This window comes from Rhamphochromis sp. 'chilingali', assembly GCF_963969265.1.
Source record: "Rhamphochromis sp. 'chilingali' genome assembly, chromosome: 12".
NCBI lineage: Eukaryota > Metazoa > Chordata > Actinopteri > Cichliformes > Cichlidae > Rhamphochromis > Rhamphochromis sp. 'chilingali'.
The window spans coordinates 777,501-792,732 of NC_137939.1; the positions used below are offsets into that span (position 1 = coordinate 777,501).

A 15,232-nucleotide genomic window follows, 5' to 3' on the forward strand; every position below is an offset into this window, starting at 1 on the left:
GATCAAGATCCAATCACAGCGTGGCATGTGACAAAGTCCAAACTCTCACACAGCCAAAAAAAAGTGATGTCTCATTGCCTCAGCTTTGGTTCTTGTCCCATACAGCAATTAGATCGCTTACCCACAAGAGGTGGAGTGTAAACAAGCTTTTTACTTTAAAATGTTCCACTGAATTCATAATCAATGGAAATTAACTATAAAAAATCTAATTGTGAAAGTTATGAGGTGGAGGAGAAACGTCAACAAAAAAGAAAAAAAGACAACATGTATATTTATCTCAGCAGGGGTTTGAAAACCAAAGAATAATCAATCCTCTCGTACTCATGTGGTTATTCAATCCCAATAAAGTTTGACGCGAGGTGATGACTCCCAGGAGAGTTTGTTACATTCGAAGCCATTTGATGAATTTACACACTTTTTTACAGAGTAGAGTAACTTTACGTAACCCTATCGCTGTTATATGTCTTGCTTTAATATCATTGTATACATATACTCGCAACCTTCTCCTTCACACCTCAGCGAAGGATATACATGATTTCGATGGGGTCCATGGTGATTGGCTCAAACATGCTGCAGTCACACTTGTTGTCCACCACCACCATGAAGAGATTACTGCTGGGGATCTGCTGAATCACAAAGGACCTGCCAATCACAGCAAGGACAGCCAGAAAGAAAAAGAAAGAAAGAAAGATGGAAAAGGAACAAGAGACAGTTGAAAGTGAGATCTGGCTAGCAGTCCAGGAGCATGGGTATGATGTAAATTTCCATGTGTGTCACGGGATTTGTGTTATGAGTCTTCACATGCTCCCCTGGCAGAGGGGAGAAGCACTCTGAAGAGACTCCACTGGATGCATGTCAAGAGTATGAAGTATCTCACCGCCAGCTGTCAATAAACATACAGCGACACAGACAGACTCACACCAGCGTACACACATATATAGTTTACACACATACTTGTCTAACTCACTCCATCCGCCCCTCTTCCTCGTTCTCTTCCTTTCCTTTTCTTAAGGCTTTGTTGTACCCTATCCAAGGCAAGCACCAATGAAGTGTTGCCGAATATAAAACACTCCAAAGGGAGACAAATGGGAACCACACTTTTGTGCTTACAGCTTCCCATGGCTGTGTTTTACTGGTCTGAGAGATCAGGCCTTGCCTCGGCCTCCTGGCCGGTGATTTATGGCTGTGGATAAGCTTTATTAAGAAGAGAGGTCGTAAAGATGATCTCTTCTTTCTATCACCCTTTCTTTCTTGATCTCCTGCTTCTCTGCCTGCTCTCTTTCGCTGCAGCTGGGTGATTTATCGAATTCGCTCTGAAGCATTTATCAGACACATTTGAAAACACGCACGTGTGACTGAGTGAACACACACAGATGTAAAAAATACTGTATACACAAACGCACTTTCTCAACTGTTGTGAAGGAGAGCTTGAACAAAGACAGAGAGGGAGAGACCCGATAGATCCAAACAGACCCAATACGTGCAGGAATATCTCCATCTTTACTTATTCAATACCATGACCAATTTAATCTGACCACAAACAGCCTTCAATCGCCGAGGAGTGCCCATCCGCTGCACTTAATACACTTATCCCAGCACGACCGGCCAAACCAAACCAAACCAACTCAGCAAACACGCCAAACCAGTTCCAATCAGGGTGAATTAGGATCTGCTGATGTTTAGTAATCTGTGCACACCCCTGCACAGCGCCGGTCCAGTCCAGCGCTGCCTGCTGATAGAAAGCAGAGCAAGTGTTTTTGGAGAAAAGACTTAAACACATCCTGACAGCACATCTGCTGGCCTTGAACATCCCCAGAGCTGGGAAAGGGAGCATCACACTGCACACACACCTACACACACGCACTGATGTGTATAATGTGCGCAGATACACAAGTGACAGACAGCAATGCATATCACAAACACAGATAGCGTAACAGACAATTTGTTGTTAATGTTGCCTCATAGTGCTGTGGCCTCTACATTTTGGCTGGCGGGGAGACAGACAAGGACATCCAACATGTTTCTCTGAGAAAAAATAACACACAACCTTTTAAACAATGTGGAGACTCACGTGGGAGACAAAAGGAAAAGCTAGAGTTTGATATATAAAGCTGAGAACTGTAGGAAAGGATTACGACATATGCAGTCGGAGAAAGACTGTCTTCTTTTTAGTTTTGACAAAACATAACACATCTTACACATTCTACAGCTGACAGGGATGCACGACTAAATAATACCTTGTTACTTATGATAACATAATGCTAATTCATGGGTGCCGGTCAAGCTTAGTTGGATGAGCAGGCGACCATGTGCTGCGTGGCTGAGAGTGGCCAGCCCAGGTGGCTGATCTGTCTTTCCTTCCACTTTCCTGTCAGTCTTCACTGCATCTGTCTAGCAAAGCTGAAAAAAGGCCAAAAATAACTATGTATATAAAAAAAGATAATGCTAATTCACAATACATTTCGTAATGCTTCACTATAGTTTCCAAGCTGGACATAGTCTCGTACATTTCATGGAAAAATCATTCCCTGCACAGGTTCGGATAAATGTTTTTTTCTGTATCCAGCCGAGAATGTTAATGTTTTTCTAAGGTTTTAATAACTGCACAGCATAACCATAAATGCATGTCCAGCATGGTCTTCAGAAATATCTGTCATCACAGTTGAACAATTTGACCAGTAATTACTGTGTGCAATTTAACTCTTACTAATTCGAGTCGAAATTGCTCCAACAAAATCTCAACAAACAGATAGATGAGTTTTAAGAGGAATGCTGTCATTTTATTTCCACGTCTCCTGTTACTTTAGGGGGAAAACGAGCACCGTGATTCCAATATTCTCCTTTTACACATGATTCCACTGCATGCATCTGACGGGGGGGGGGCTCTGGATAAGTTGATGTGAAATATGGTACGATGAGGATACTGGCACTAAAGTTGGAAAGGAAGATTATGTATAAAGAAAAATGCAACTATTATTATAGTAATTATTATTACTTTATCATTTCTTTCAAATTATTTTAAATGCATTTGCAGAATTAAAATCCATTTTTAATGCTGAATTAAAAATGCCCAAAAGAAAACCTAAGAAGAAATATGTACTATCCTAGCAGATTAAGCAACGTCCTACTGTAACTGTACACCTGAAGCTGCTCCTCACTGGAAGCTTCAACCTCTTTCTTTTCTTTCTGTTTTTGGTGACTTGAATCGTCCCTCTTGGTTGAGAAAAGGAAAAGGAGCATGTGTCTTTGGAAGATATACAACCAGGATTATTGTCACTAATGGTCCCACTGAAGACCTTCTCCGGTTGGAGACGCTCTATTTGTCCTGAATCTCAAGTTACCATCTATAAAAGCTACAGATGCATTAATAAAGGTTAAATCATCTTATTGGGGGCACTTAAGTTACCAGAGCACTCGCCAGGGTTTGATGTTTCTTACGTTCTGTCACACTAATCGGGGAGCAGAGCGCACACGTACGAGATCTGACACACACATCCACACAAAGAGTCAAAATACAGCAAAGAGAGGTTTAGCAGGCAAGAGCTTAGGATATATTTCCTAGAGCATAAAGCATACACACGTGTCCCAATGAAAATATAAGAGAAAGGCTTCAGTCAGGCTGTAACTTGAAACAGATGTTTATCGCCAATAACCTCTAATACAAATATGAGCTATAAAATTCCATATAAGAGAAATAAAAACTCCATTTTACTTTGTCAAAGTCATTGCGTTTTAAAAACGATGCATTTGAAGGCGGCATGTTGCTGAGCACACAGCTTGTTCCTGCTAATCCCAGCTCTGGTGTCATCATTGCAGATTATACCCTGTCCTCTGAAGCAGGCTTCAGCATGTGCGGCTGGGCATGGGTGTCTCTATGCGAGGGTCTCGCAGTATCTCCAGCCACACCACAGTCCTGGCTCCGAAAGCGGAGGATACCCCGCTGACCCTCTGGGGCTGCACCGACAGCGGACACACATATACACGAGCACACTGAGACACACACAGAGCTCTGAGCTCCCTGGCAGTTCCACAGCTGGGAGCAATGAAGGCCCCATTGCAGGGATCCAGAGAACACCCCACAATTGCCTGACAGAAAAGCCCAAATTGTTAATGGGGACCACACTCATTTTCCCATGTTTAAAGGAAGCCTTTTTTCCACCTCTCTCCCTCATCTCTAAATGCCTCGTATTTCAAAACGCTCACTGTGTGTGTGTCTCTGATGGATTACTCTGGATAAAAGCGTTTTCAGCAGACAACAAATGATTTAAATGTGCTTCTCATTATTCAGGATGAAGATGAGAGCTAACAGGATCGTTCATTTTTCATAGTTGTTCTATGGTGGACAGCTGATAACCAGCGCTCTTATTGTTGATGTCGCTTGTAGCTAATTGATGTTTATGTGTCTGTTTGTGCATCCCATACTTGACGCAGCCGTCGCAGTCAATGTTGCCGGTGTTCTCTTTGATGGTCCTCTCGGAGATAAAGGCCGGGTACTCTGTGTCGCACGGTACCTGCATGGTCCGACCTGTCCTCTGAGCTGCGAGGTGGGAAGAAGGAAGGAGAGAGAAGGCGGCGAGAATGAGCGAGACATTCAGCCAGAGATGGTGGAAAAACTTTGAACCACCCCTTTCAAAATCAAATAATAGCTACGCAAGGAGTTACGCAAACACACAGTTAAACACACCGCGTCCATGTAAATATTCACGTTTGAAAGAAAACAGCATTTCTGCACCAGAGCTGTCTCTTGTCCTGCTGGAAATATTTCCAATGTAAATCTAGGCCAGTCATTCTCACAGCATTGCTTGAACTTTCCTGCCACCCAGAGGTTTGAAATGACCCTGCAGAATGGTCGCTTTAAAATGTCATTAAACCCTTTTTTAAAAAGGGTCGACATCTTCCAAACGTAGTGTTTTCTTTTCACATAAAGAAACGGTTTGAAAGCTGAATCGCAGCGCGTTACACATCTTTGCAGAGAGGCTTGTAAACGTGGGTGATTATGTGTTTGATTTGGATGCTGCGGTTTGATTATTAATCAGGAGTGCAGCACGATTCATTGTGTGTGTGTGTGTGTGTGTGTGTGTGTGAGAAAGAGTGCACTGTAAATAAACTATATGGATGTGAGAACGCAGCCTACATGTATAAAGGTCAGGGATTAGTTCAGCTCGAGAGGTTGTGTAGATTGGGTTACGGCTGCTAAATGATGGTGTTTCAGCTGTGTGTCACAGGCCTGCGTCTTTATTGTGAAAAGATATAGAAAGTGCTAAGACCTGAGGCCAGCCAGCTGTGAAATTGTCTCGACTACTTGGTGAGCAGCGATGCCCAGCTTCACTTCATTCAGGATTAAAGTGTGCAAGGAAAGCATTTAGACGTAGACTTTCATTTTGTGGTTCTTCCTCCCCCCTGTTTCACACACTAAATATTTTCATATTAGTTTTGGCAAGAATTAATGCTCCAATATGATGCTGCTTAGTGAGGCTTTCATTTCAAACAGGCGAACGGTATTCGACACTCCATAAAGCATGAGGAATCACAGCATTCATAGCCTGGCAATAATCATATGTGTGCGATTTCATGGAAGCGAGTACGAAGGAGCAAAAACAGAGAAAGGAATGAAATACAACCAGAGAAAAGGAGAGAACATGATAGACTGGCTGACACATGAGAGAGAGCTTTTTCTTGTGTTACCAAACGGCTATTGCCGACCACCATCACCAACATGGGATAAGACCGTACAGATCATAAGATCACATAAAATAACCCCTCTGGACGCACAAAGAAGATTGTGTGTACAGAGACATGTATACAAAAGCTCTGAAACGCTGAGGTCACTTGAGGTAATGGTCTGTTTTGCTTTTTTCTCTTTTCTTGCTTTTAGGTTTTGGATTGCGCCTCTTTATTCTGTTTTTCCAGTGGTCACACTGACTCAGACCAACAGGAAATGGAGGGGAGATGGCGAGGATGAAGACATGAGGCCAGTGGTAGGGACGCTGGGTGTTTATTCTGTATGCAGCGTCGTCCCCTGTGAACTCAAACATAAGTATAAAGCAGTGCGTCACGTTTTTTTCTTTCGAAAAGAGCAACAGGATGAAAAAAAGGATTTTCAGTGAGAAATTAGACGCATTTTTAACTGCGACTCTTTTCTCTGTTTTGCGAGGCAGGAAAGATCAGACTAAAAATAAAAATAGAAAATCTACACGTATTTCAGAAGAAGCTATTTTACACAGTCTGAGGTAGTTGAATTCAGTTTTCTTTGCTACACAAAGTGTTTCTGTTTGATTTTTCTCTAATATGTTAATGAGAATATGTTGTTGTTTGTAACTGTTAAAACAACTGAAGACTTTAAAATAAATGGATATGAATTCCTTCATGTAGACAGGATCAACAAGAAAGGAGGTGGGGTGGCACTTTACATTGATAAAAACCTAAAGTACAAAAGAATGGGAAGAATGACAACTGTTATTGATGGAGTGATGGAATGTTTATCAGTGGAAATAAGTATAGAAAAAAGGAAAAACCTAATTGTCAGTTGTATATATAGAACACCAGGATCTAAGATTGAGATATTTAAGGATAATATGGAGGACTTATTTACAAATATAAATCAGAAAAGAATGTTTATTTGTGGGGACTTTAATATTGACTTATTGAATCCAAATCATAATAAGAGTACAGAAGAATTTATTGATTCCATGTACAGCATAGGTTTATTTCCACTGATAACAAGACCGACCAGAATAACATCTCATTGTGCAACTCTATTAGATAATATATTTACAAATATAATAGAAGGAAAGATAAAAAGTGGGCTGTTAATCAATGATATAAGTGACCATTTACCAGTCTTTGCATCGTATAATTGCCATTATAAAGTGAACAACGATGGACATAAGATTATTTACAAAAGAATAAGAACAGAGAAGACCTTAAATTGTCTTAGAAATGAACTTTTAAAGCAAGATTGGAATATTGTATATGAACAAACAGAAGTTAGTAAAGCTTACGAAGGATTTTTAAGAACATTTAACACGTTACTTGATAAAAACTGCCCAGTAATTGAAATCAATAGGAAACACAATTATGCAGGAAGACCATGGATGACAAAAGGACTACAAAATGCCAGCAAAAAAAAGAATACCCTATATCGAGAATTCATAAAAAAGAGAACAATAGAAACTGAAATGAAGTATAAAACTTACAAAAATAAATTAACTAATATAATGAGATCCTGTAAAAGAGAGTATTACATTAAAAGGTTAGAACACAATAAAGATAACACAAGAGATATATGGAATGTATTAAACAGAATAATCAAAAATGAATCAAGGAATAATGATTACCCTGGGTACTTTATAGAAGGGACAAGAAGTATTAATAACATGGAGGAGATAGTAAATGGCTTTAATGAATTCTTCGTAAACATAGGGCCAAAACTGGCAGAAGAAATAAAGGTTGATGGAATAGAAAGGGACACTGGTGAAAATATTGAAAGGAATAATAGCTCAATGTTTTTAAGAGCAGTGGAAGAGAAAGAGATTTATGACATGGTTAGAGGACTTAAGAACAAAACCAGTACAGACTGGAATGATATTGATATGGTAACGGTAAAGACAGTTATTGATGGTATCGTAAAACCATTAAAATATATATTCAACTTGTCGTTTCAAAAAGGAGTTTTTCCACAAAAAATGAAAGTTGCTAAAGTTATTCCCATTTACAAAACCGGTGAAAGACATCATTTTACAAACTATAGACCAGTGTCAATACTCTCCCAGTTCTCTAAGATACTGGAAAAACTCTTCATAAAAAGATTTGACAGTTTTGTGGAAAAATATGAATTAATGACAGATAGTCAGTATGGGTTCAGAAACAACAGATCAACAGCTTTGGCACTGATAGATTTAATGGAAAAGATAACGGAATGTATGGATAATAAGAGGTGTGCGCTCGGAGTTTTCTTAGATCTAAAGAAGGCGTTTGATACTGTTAATCATGAAATTCTATTAAAAAAACTGGAAAAGTACAGGTTTAGGGGAGTGGTTTTGGAATGGGTAAAAAGCTATGTAGGGAATAGGCAACAATATGTACAAATAAATGAATATAAATCTAATTTGATGGATATAGCTTGTGGAGTACCTCAAGGTTCAGTACTGGGTCCAAAAATGTTTATTATGTACTTAAATGATATCTGCAGAGTATCGGAGATTTTAAAGTTTGTAATATTTGCAGATGACACAAATATACTGTGTGCAGGTGGGGAATTGCCACAGGTTTTGGAAATGATCACACAGGAATTAACGATATTAAAGAAGTGGTTTGATATAAATAAATTATCATTGAATCTCGATAAAACCAAATTTATGTTGTTTGGAAACCAAAAGAAAAACATCGAAGTAGAAATATGTGTTGACAATGTATATTTAGAAAGAGTAAATGAAATAAAATTTCTTGGGGTGATCATTGACCACAAGCTCTGTTGGAAGCCACACATTACTTATGTTCGGGGGAAATTGGCACGGGGCATTGCCGTCCTGGGGAAAGCAAAGCATATGTTGGATCAGAAAGCACTGCACATTTTATACTGTGCTTTACTACTGCCATATATGAGCTACTGTGTAGAGGTCTGGGGAAACACATACAAAAGTAACACACAAACAATAACTATAATACAGTAAAGGGCCATTAGATTAATAAATAATGTAGGGTACAGGGACCATACAAATGCACTCTTTGTCAAAATGCAAGCTATTAAATTCCAAGACTTGGTGAAGCTTAAAACAGCGCAAATAATGTATAAAGTCAGAAATAAATTGCTTCCCAAAGAAATCTGTAAATTGTTCATAGAAAGAGAAGGTGGGTATAACTTAAGAGGGAAATGGAATTTAAAAATACAAAGTGCTAGAACAACTTTAAGAACTATGTCAATCTCAATTGCAGGAGTTAAATTATGGAACAGTCTAACAGAAGAAATAAAAGACAGTCAAAACATAAAACAGTTTAAAGTAAAATATAAAAACCTAATTTTAAATAAGTATAAGAATGAAGAAAACGGGGTTAACCCAGGACGGTAATGTTGCTGGTAATGGTGTTGCGGTTCTTTTTTGGTTGGTTTTTTTTTGTTTTGGTTTGTTGTTTTTCCATAACTTGTGTATCTGCAAATATACACATTCTGTATTTTTCATATGAAAGAAACTATACTGTGGTGGGGCTTGCTAATTTCTTGCTTTTGATTTATGTATGTTATGTTTTGTTTTACTTCATATGTTTATATGTTTCATATGTTGTTTGTTTAATTTAAGACAAAAAAAAAATTAAATGAATGAGAGGTAAAACTTGAGGGGGTAGGGACAAATAAGTAAATACTTCAGCCTACTCCTTTTCAAACAAATAATGGAATGATATTTTGTAATGATTGTGAAGGCACATGTTTGAAATAAAAATGAACTGAACTGAACTGAACTGCTCATCAAATCCTTTTTTAACCTGTTTTAACATTTAAAATTCAAAACCAATAAAAAATGCACTTCAATCAGGCTTAAGTGACAATATTAGTTTAAATATATGCAACAGAAATTTAAAATAAACTCTGAGCCACTCAGTAACTCAACTCGTCAGCTAATTAGTAAATTATTTTTCTAGCTCTTTGGATTATAATCATTAATAACCTTTTAATGACAAAATTATTTTCAAGTTTGCATCTCGTATGAATTCTTTTCCAAACGCAGCAGATTTGTTTATAATAGATTTGAGTGTTTTTATAACATTACAGCCACTGCAGTTTGTCCAACATTGTTATAACTGTGTTGAGACAGCGGTAGAGTGCATGTGGATGCGTGAGTGCTGTTTAGATGGAAAGCCGGAGATCAAGCACATCCCCAAAGAGATTGTTCTTACCTTTAGCGGTGAGGTCAGAGTACCACCAGCTGTACAAGTTGAACTCAACCAGGAATCTAAATAGGGAGATGACATCAGCGATAATCATAGCCAACATATGCTGATATAATATGGTCTGCATACTAAATGGTTTCTCTGCAAAGTAGAGAGCGTTAAATTGTGTAATTTTGCAAATTATAACTTTAAAAGTGAAAGTAAATAAATATCTACAGACAACCTCTTTTCATGTTAAGTTTCAATTACAATTTAATCTGCACTCTATACAGTTCTGTAGAAAAATACTATATTTTAGAGAACAGCACATTAGCATTAACTAACTGAAAATGAACAGATCACTTACAATATTCAGACTGACTATATGCACATTATAGATACTCAGGTTCATGTGGGTTTGTGCTCATTTCCACACAGTGATATCAACAAAAGCACGTCTTCACTATGACAGACTGTAAAATGAATACTGACAGATCAATCCTCCCATGATGCACTGTGGCAACAACAGACCACCCAGGAAGACTCCAAAACCACAATGTGGCACCACAGGAAACATCAGGTAGCCATTACTGCTCATGATCACAGAGGATCATGTCAACGTACATGTGGAGACACTCGTAAACAAACATACAGTTCATACTCACAAACACACATTTAATCTAAGCCCTGCAAAGGACATACATGCAGCAAACTTATGTTATTAGAAACAGACATGAGACATTCTCACATACACAAAGTCTTACATGACAAGCTCAGTCAGGATCCACTTCACAGCTGAGAAGAAAGCGAAGTAGGGCTAAAGAAAGGAAACAGATATCAGACACATGTAGGCCCAGCTTCGCACTGCATGGATTACAAACAAAGAGGCTGAAGAGCTTCAAAACATTTGCAGGGCTCACGTCCAATAGCGTGCGTCCACTGTCGCTACTTTCCGAATAGACCCAACATAGAGCCTGGTAGTCATATAGAGTCACCCTGTGGACACAACGATAGAAAAACAAAATAGAGAATGAAACAGAATATCAGAAATAGAGATCAGCTAAATCATTTGAGGACAATGCAGCCCTGATAGGGTGATATAAGTCTTGATTCACACACTCTCTTTGGTATTGCATGCCTGTGGGGCCTTTTGGACTGCTGTGTGGGAGCAGGAAGAAAAGATCCCACCTCTGCTATAACTGCTCCTTTGCCTACCAATAATATATTGGATGGATGTGGCAAGAATGGGAAAAGGAAAGCATGTGAAAGCCGAGAGCTTCCTGAGAGGTTCCTCAAAGTGATGTAGGAAGGTGGGTGAGTGTATGTGTGTGTGTGTGTGTAGATGATTTGGGGATATTGGGGGGATAACAGAGGATTTAGAGGCTTAGTAGACCCTGAGGGTGTGAGATCTAGGTCTGTCTGGGTGAGGTTATTGAAGGCGTTTCTAACTTGCACACACACGCACACACTGGACACTGTTCTTATAGCCTTTGGACAAGTTCCTGTATACTTGACAGTGCTTTGTGTGTGAACGTTTGTCCAAGTATGTGTGTGATGTCTGAGCGGGCCCAGTATATCCGCAGCCCTGGGCGATGTTCAAACCAACCTCAGTCACAGTACGGGTGACACACAGCTCCAGCACACCGCCAGGAACCAATTAGCACTAAGCCAGGCCACATAATAGCGTTAGCAGCAAATTCAGACCAGTGCAAAAATCTGAGTTTGTGTGCGTTTGCGTGGATGTGTGATTACTTTATGTCAATGTGGGTGTGTACGAATACTCTTCATTTTCTCAGCATAGCATGACTTTTTATGGATTTCTCTTGCTTGGAAAGATGGAGAGGATGTAAAGGGAACTAAAAATAATTCCTGTGCATTTATCTTCATGCTGCGTCTCGGTGCTGACCAATAAATTCAGGCTGGCAGTTGGTTTCATCTTTAAGTCGTCCACTTTAAAATGTCATTAACAAAAAAGAAAAGGCACATTAATACTTTACAGATGGCACTGGGTTAACACAGATCACACTGGAGTCATTAGTGTTAAGATCTGAAGGCTGTTACTCATCACGCTAATACTTCACCAACACCAGTCACATTATTCCTTCATCAAACGTCGACCTCCATTCTAAACAATCCCTCTTCAGCCAACATTAAATATTCAGGGAAAGCACTTGTAGGCCTGTTTGTTTTTATGGGTGGATCTGTAAACTATTTGCTGTCAGCTTTTGATGTTCATCCCTATGACATGCAGGCGTGGTTGTCTACTTGTGTGATCATTTGTCACCCGGGATTTTTATACACTGAGACAGCACAGCACAAATCTCTTCGCCCACGTCCTGCAGGCAGAAGAACGGCCTGGCTGCAGCATTGTGGTAGAGACGTAAACGTGGCCATAAGCTTCTGTGTGACTAGATGTGCAGCTAAGTTCAGATTCCACACATGACGCCACGGAGGAATTACAGTGTGTGTCTGTCTGTTTTGGCATTCCTACTCTGTGAAATTAGGAAAGGTATCCTCTTGGATTAGATTTCCAAATTAATTGCAGAATGTTGCCACCCACTGCTCTCGGCGTTTTCCAGGACACACAGCATTGCAACAAGTCTAATACTTGTGTGTGTGTGTGTGACTTCAGGTTTTGTCCTAATTCTTTTGTTTCGGGGAAAGATTTGCTATAATCCCCTAATGGAGAACTTTGCTGAGTGAGGGGTCGGAGTTCAGCACAGAAAAGCTCAACATGATTGGCCAAGTTAAGAGCTGTCAGCATGAGGGGAGACGTGCTCTCATTCTGTAGCCTCCCTCATATTATGTGCATACATTTACACACATGCAAACACTCACACTCATGCGTACACTTGAGCTGGCATGTTCAAGTACACCCTCAGACAGACACACACACACATGCACTTTGAAATACTCACCTCTTGAAAGAGCCCATCTGCAGAAGCTTATTCATCACAGCCCCTTCTGCTTCACCAAAAAAGTTCCCGGTCTGAGAGCAAAAAGAAAGGCTTTAGTTTAATTAAACGAGTCAGAATAAAGTCTTTATGTTCATTTAAATTGTAAAAAAATTAGTAGTAGATGGATCCCTTTTTGCACCCAAACCCTGGAACTAAACTCATCTTCTTTACCGACTGACCTGGAAATTATTTTAGTTGGTCAGTTCTTTTTTAAAATGTCAGAAAAGAAAAACACGCACAGAAAACCTGCTGATCCATGTCACCATCATAAACTGTCACAAGGACTGAAGTCAGGTAACTGTAGTGCAAAGTAAAAATGACAAGCCGAGGTTTTCAAGCCTCATAATCCTGCTACATTACAAATCATTCTCCACAAAGAAACACGCAGACTTATGGAAAAACAAAAGCAATAAATAGTCCCACCACCACCACTACCAGGTGTGTCTTACCTTTAACATTACATTATCATTCTTTCCAGCTGTCTCTCTATGTTAATGTTCACAAATCCTAAACGTGAAATCATCAGTAAATAGAAAATGCTGGTATGGATCAGTCCTCTCGAAGTGTTTGGTTTTCCCTTGGTGAGGAGCAGCTTTCCTCTGAGACCACTGACAAACTGCCAGGCAGCACTTGCTGGTTGGAGTCACATGTTCTTTATGCAGCCAACTCTGTCATGAATCTGTGTATGGTGAACATAGGCTGGTGTATATGTCTTGTAACACGGAAGAGATTTATGCCCTGATCTAGTTTGTAAAAAAGCATCTTTTTTTTCTTTTTTTTTTTTTAAATGACATCAGAAACAGCAGTATGCGACATTACGTGATGGCAGAGCTTCAGTTCATCCTTTGTCATTTTTTTTTTTTTTTTTTTTTTAATAAATAGGACAGGGGGAATGAATGAGAGAGAGAGGGGGAGAGAAAGAAAGAAAACCAAAGGGGAGAAGAGACGGTGAGAAGGGGGGGGGAAGAGAGAGAAAAAAAAAAAAACTCCTGGGTCACCTGTATGGAGAAAAAAAACAAAAAAAAAACAAACAAACAAAAACAAACAGAGGAGACAGCAAACAACAAAGAGCAACATAATAATAGAGAAAACAAAGCACCATCACAATAAACTAGCTAGTCATAGATATCATTATTTACTAAGTAATAAACGATATTGTGCAGCACGCAAGATAGACAGCGCACAGTGTGCTTTGAGGCAGCAGCCAAGAAAGCTTTAGTCCGCGTCTGTGAATACCCATGTGTGCATACCTGTGTGGATCAGCATGCTTGCATTCCAAAGGTTTCTCCATGTAATGATCTGCTAGGGAGTGTGGGGGGGCCACAGCCCCGTCCTCCAGGGTGTGAAGCAGGTATGGAGGAGATCAAAACTCCAGACATCCAGAGGCCCCCAGAACACAAGAGACCATGGAAGACCAACAGAGGGGCAGCCGCGCCACTGTTCCAGTAAGAGCTGAGGAGAGTCCCAGATGAGGGCTCGCCCAGCAGCCGCGGAGCAGAAGTCAGGGGGAGTTGCAGTGACGCGCCCGTGAGCTCCGCCGGCCCCCAGCTGCGCCTGAGTGACCGAGCCCCAGGCCGAGAGGCCGGGGGCACCCCACCTCCAAAGGGGCCCGAGCGAGCCCCAGGCCCCAGGCCCCGACAAGCGGCCGCCAAGGAGTGAGCCGGTGTGCACCCGGACGCCCACCCCCAGACACAAAGAACCACCAACACACCGACACCTGAGGGAGTCCGCCACCGGCAGGGGAAGTGGTGGTGGGTGGAGATAGGCCTCCAAACCTTGGAGGGCCTGAGGTGTCCCCAGAGAGGTGGCGTCTGATACCCAACCTGACATATAGACACAGACATACAGGCACACACAGATACAAACATCCATTCCCACCCTCATGCTCTCATATGCACTCACTCCACACTCAACCAACGTGGAGACAGACATAAAGAGACGCTGTACACACAATCACACTCCCCAAGCGTACTCTACAAACCGGGTCTAGGTACCCTTGCCCCTGGAGGGGGGAATTGCACCCAGACCCAGGTGGTGTTACCCTTTTCCCTGCGGTGGGGAGAGGCAGACCACCCCGACTCCGCAGCAGCAGGGAGGCCCCACACCCCAGACCGCAGTCGGACGGGGCAACTCCTCCTACTAGCCCTCCCGCTCCAGCAGGCCGCAGAGAATGGGGGTGGGAGAAGACTCCAAACCTCCCTCCACCCGCTCATTGTAGTGTTGATGCATGTGTGTTCTAAGGTGCAATTAAAACCCAGGAGGGCATGGAGCTACCTGCCATGGAGCAGCAGGTAAGCGCATAGTCCCTCCTGCTAGCCCTCAATGACTAAGTGTATTTAAAATTGAGAGGTGGGCAACGACGTCAGGGGTGAGGTGTACACCCTGATGGTGATTTGGACTCCGTGATTGTG

General features: G+C 41.0%; 1 protein-coding gene across 1 annotated transcript in view; it reads right to left on the reverse strand.

The window, feature by feature from the left end:
- Positions 1 to 15,232, reverse strand: part of cacna2d3a (calcium channel, voltage-dependent, alpha 2/delta subunit 3a) — a 141,738-nt gene that overhangs the window by 1,505 nt on the left and 125,001 nt on the right. The window contains exons 29-34 of the mRNA XM_080897817.1: positions 12,783 to 12,853; positions 10,785 to 10,860; positions 10,629 to 10,681; positions 9,892 to 9,947; positions 4,423 to 4,537; positions 527 to 642 (exon numbers count right to left, since the gene is read on the reverse strand). Of these exons, the coding sequence (XP_080753943.1) occupies positions 527 to 642; positions 4,423 to 4,537; positions 9,892 to 9,947; positions 10,629 to 10,681; positions 10,785 to 10,860; positions 12,783 to 12,853 (487 nt within the window). The remainder of the gene's footprint in view (positions 1 to 526; positions 643 to 4,422; positions 4,538 to 9,891; positions 9,948 to 10,628; positions 10,682 to 10,784; positions 10,861 to 12,782; positions 12,854 to 15,232) is intronic.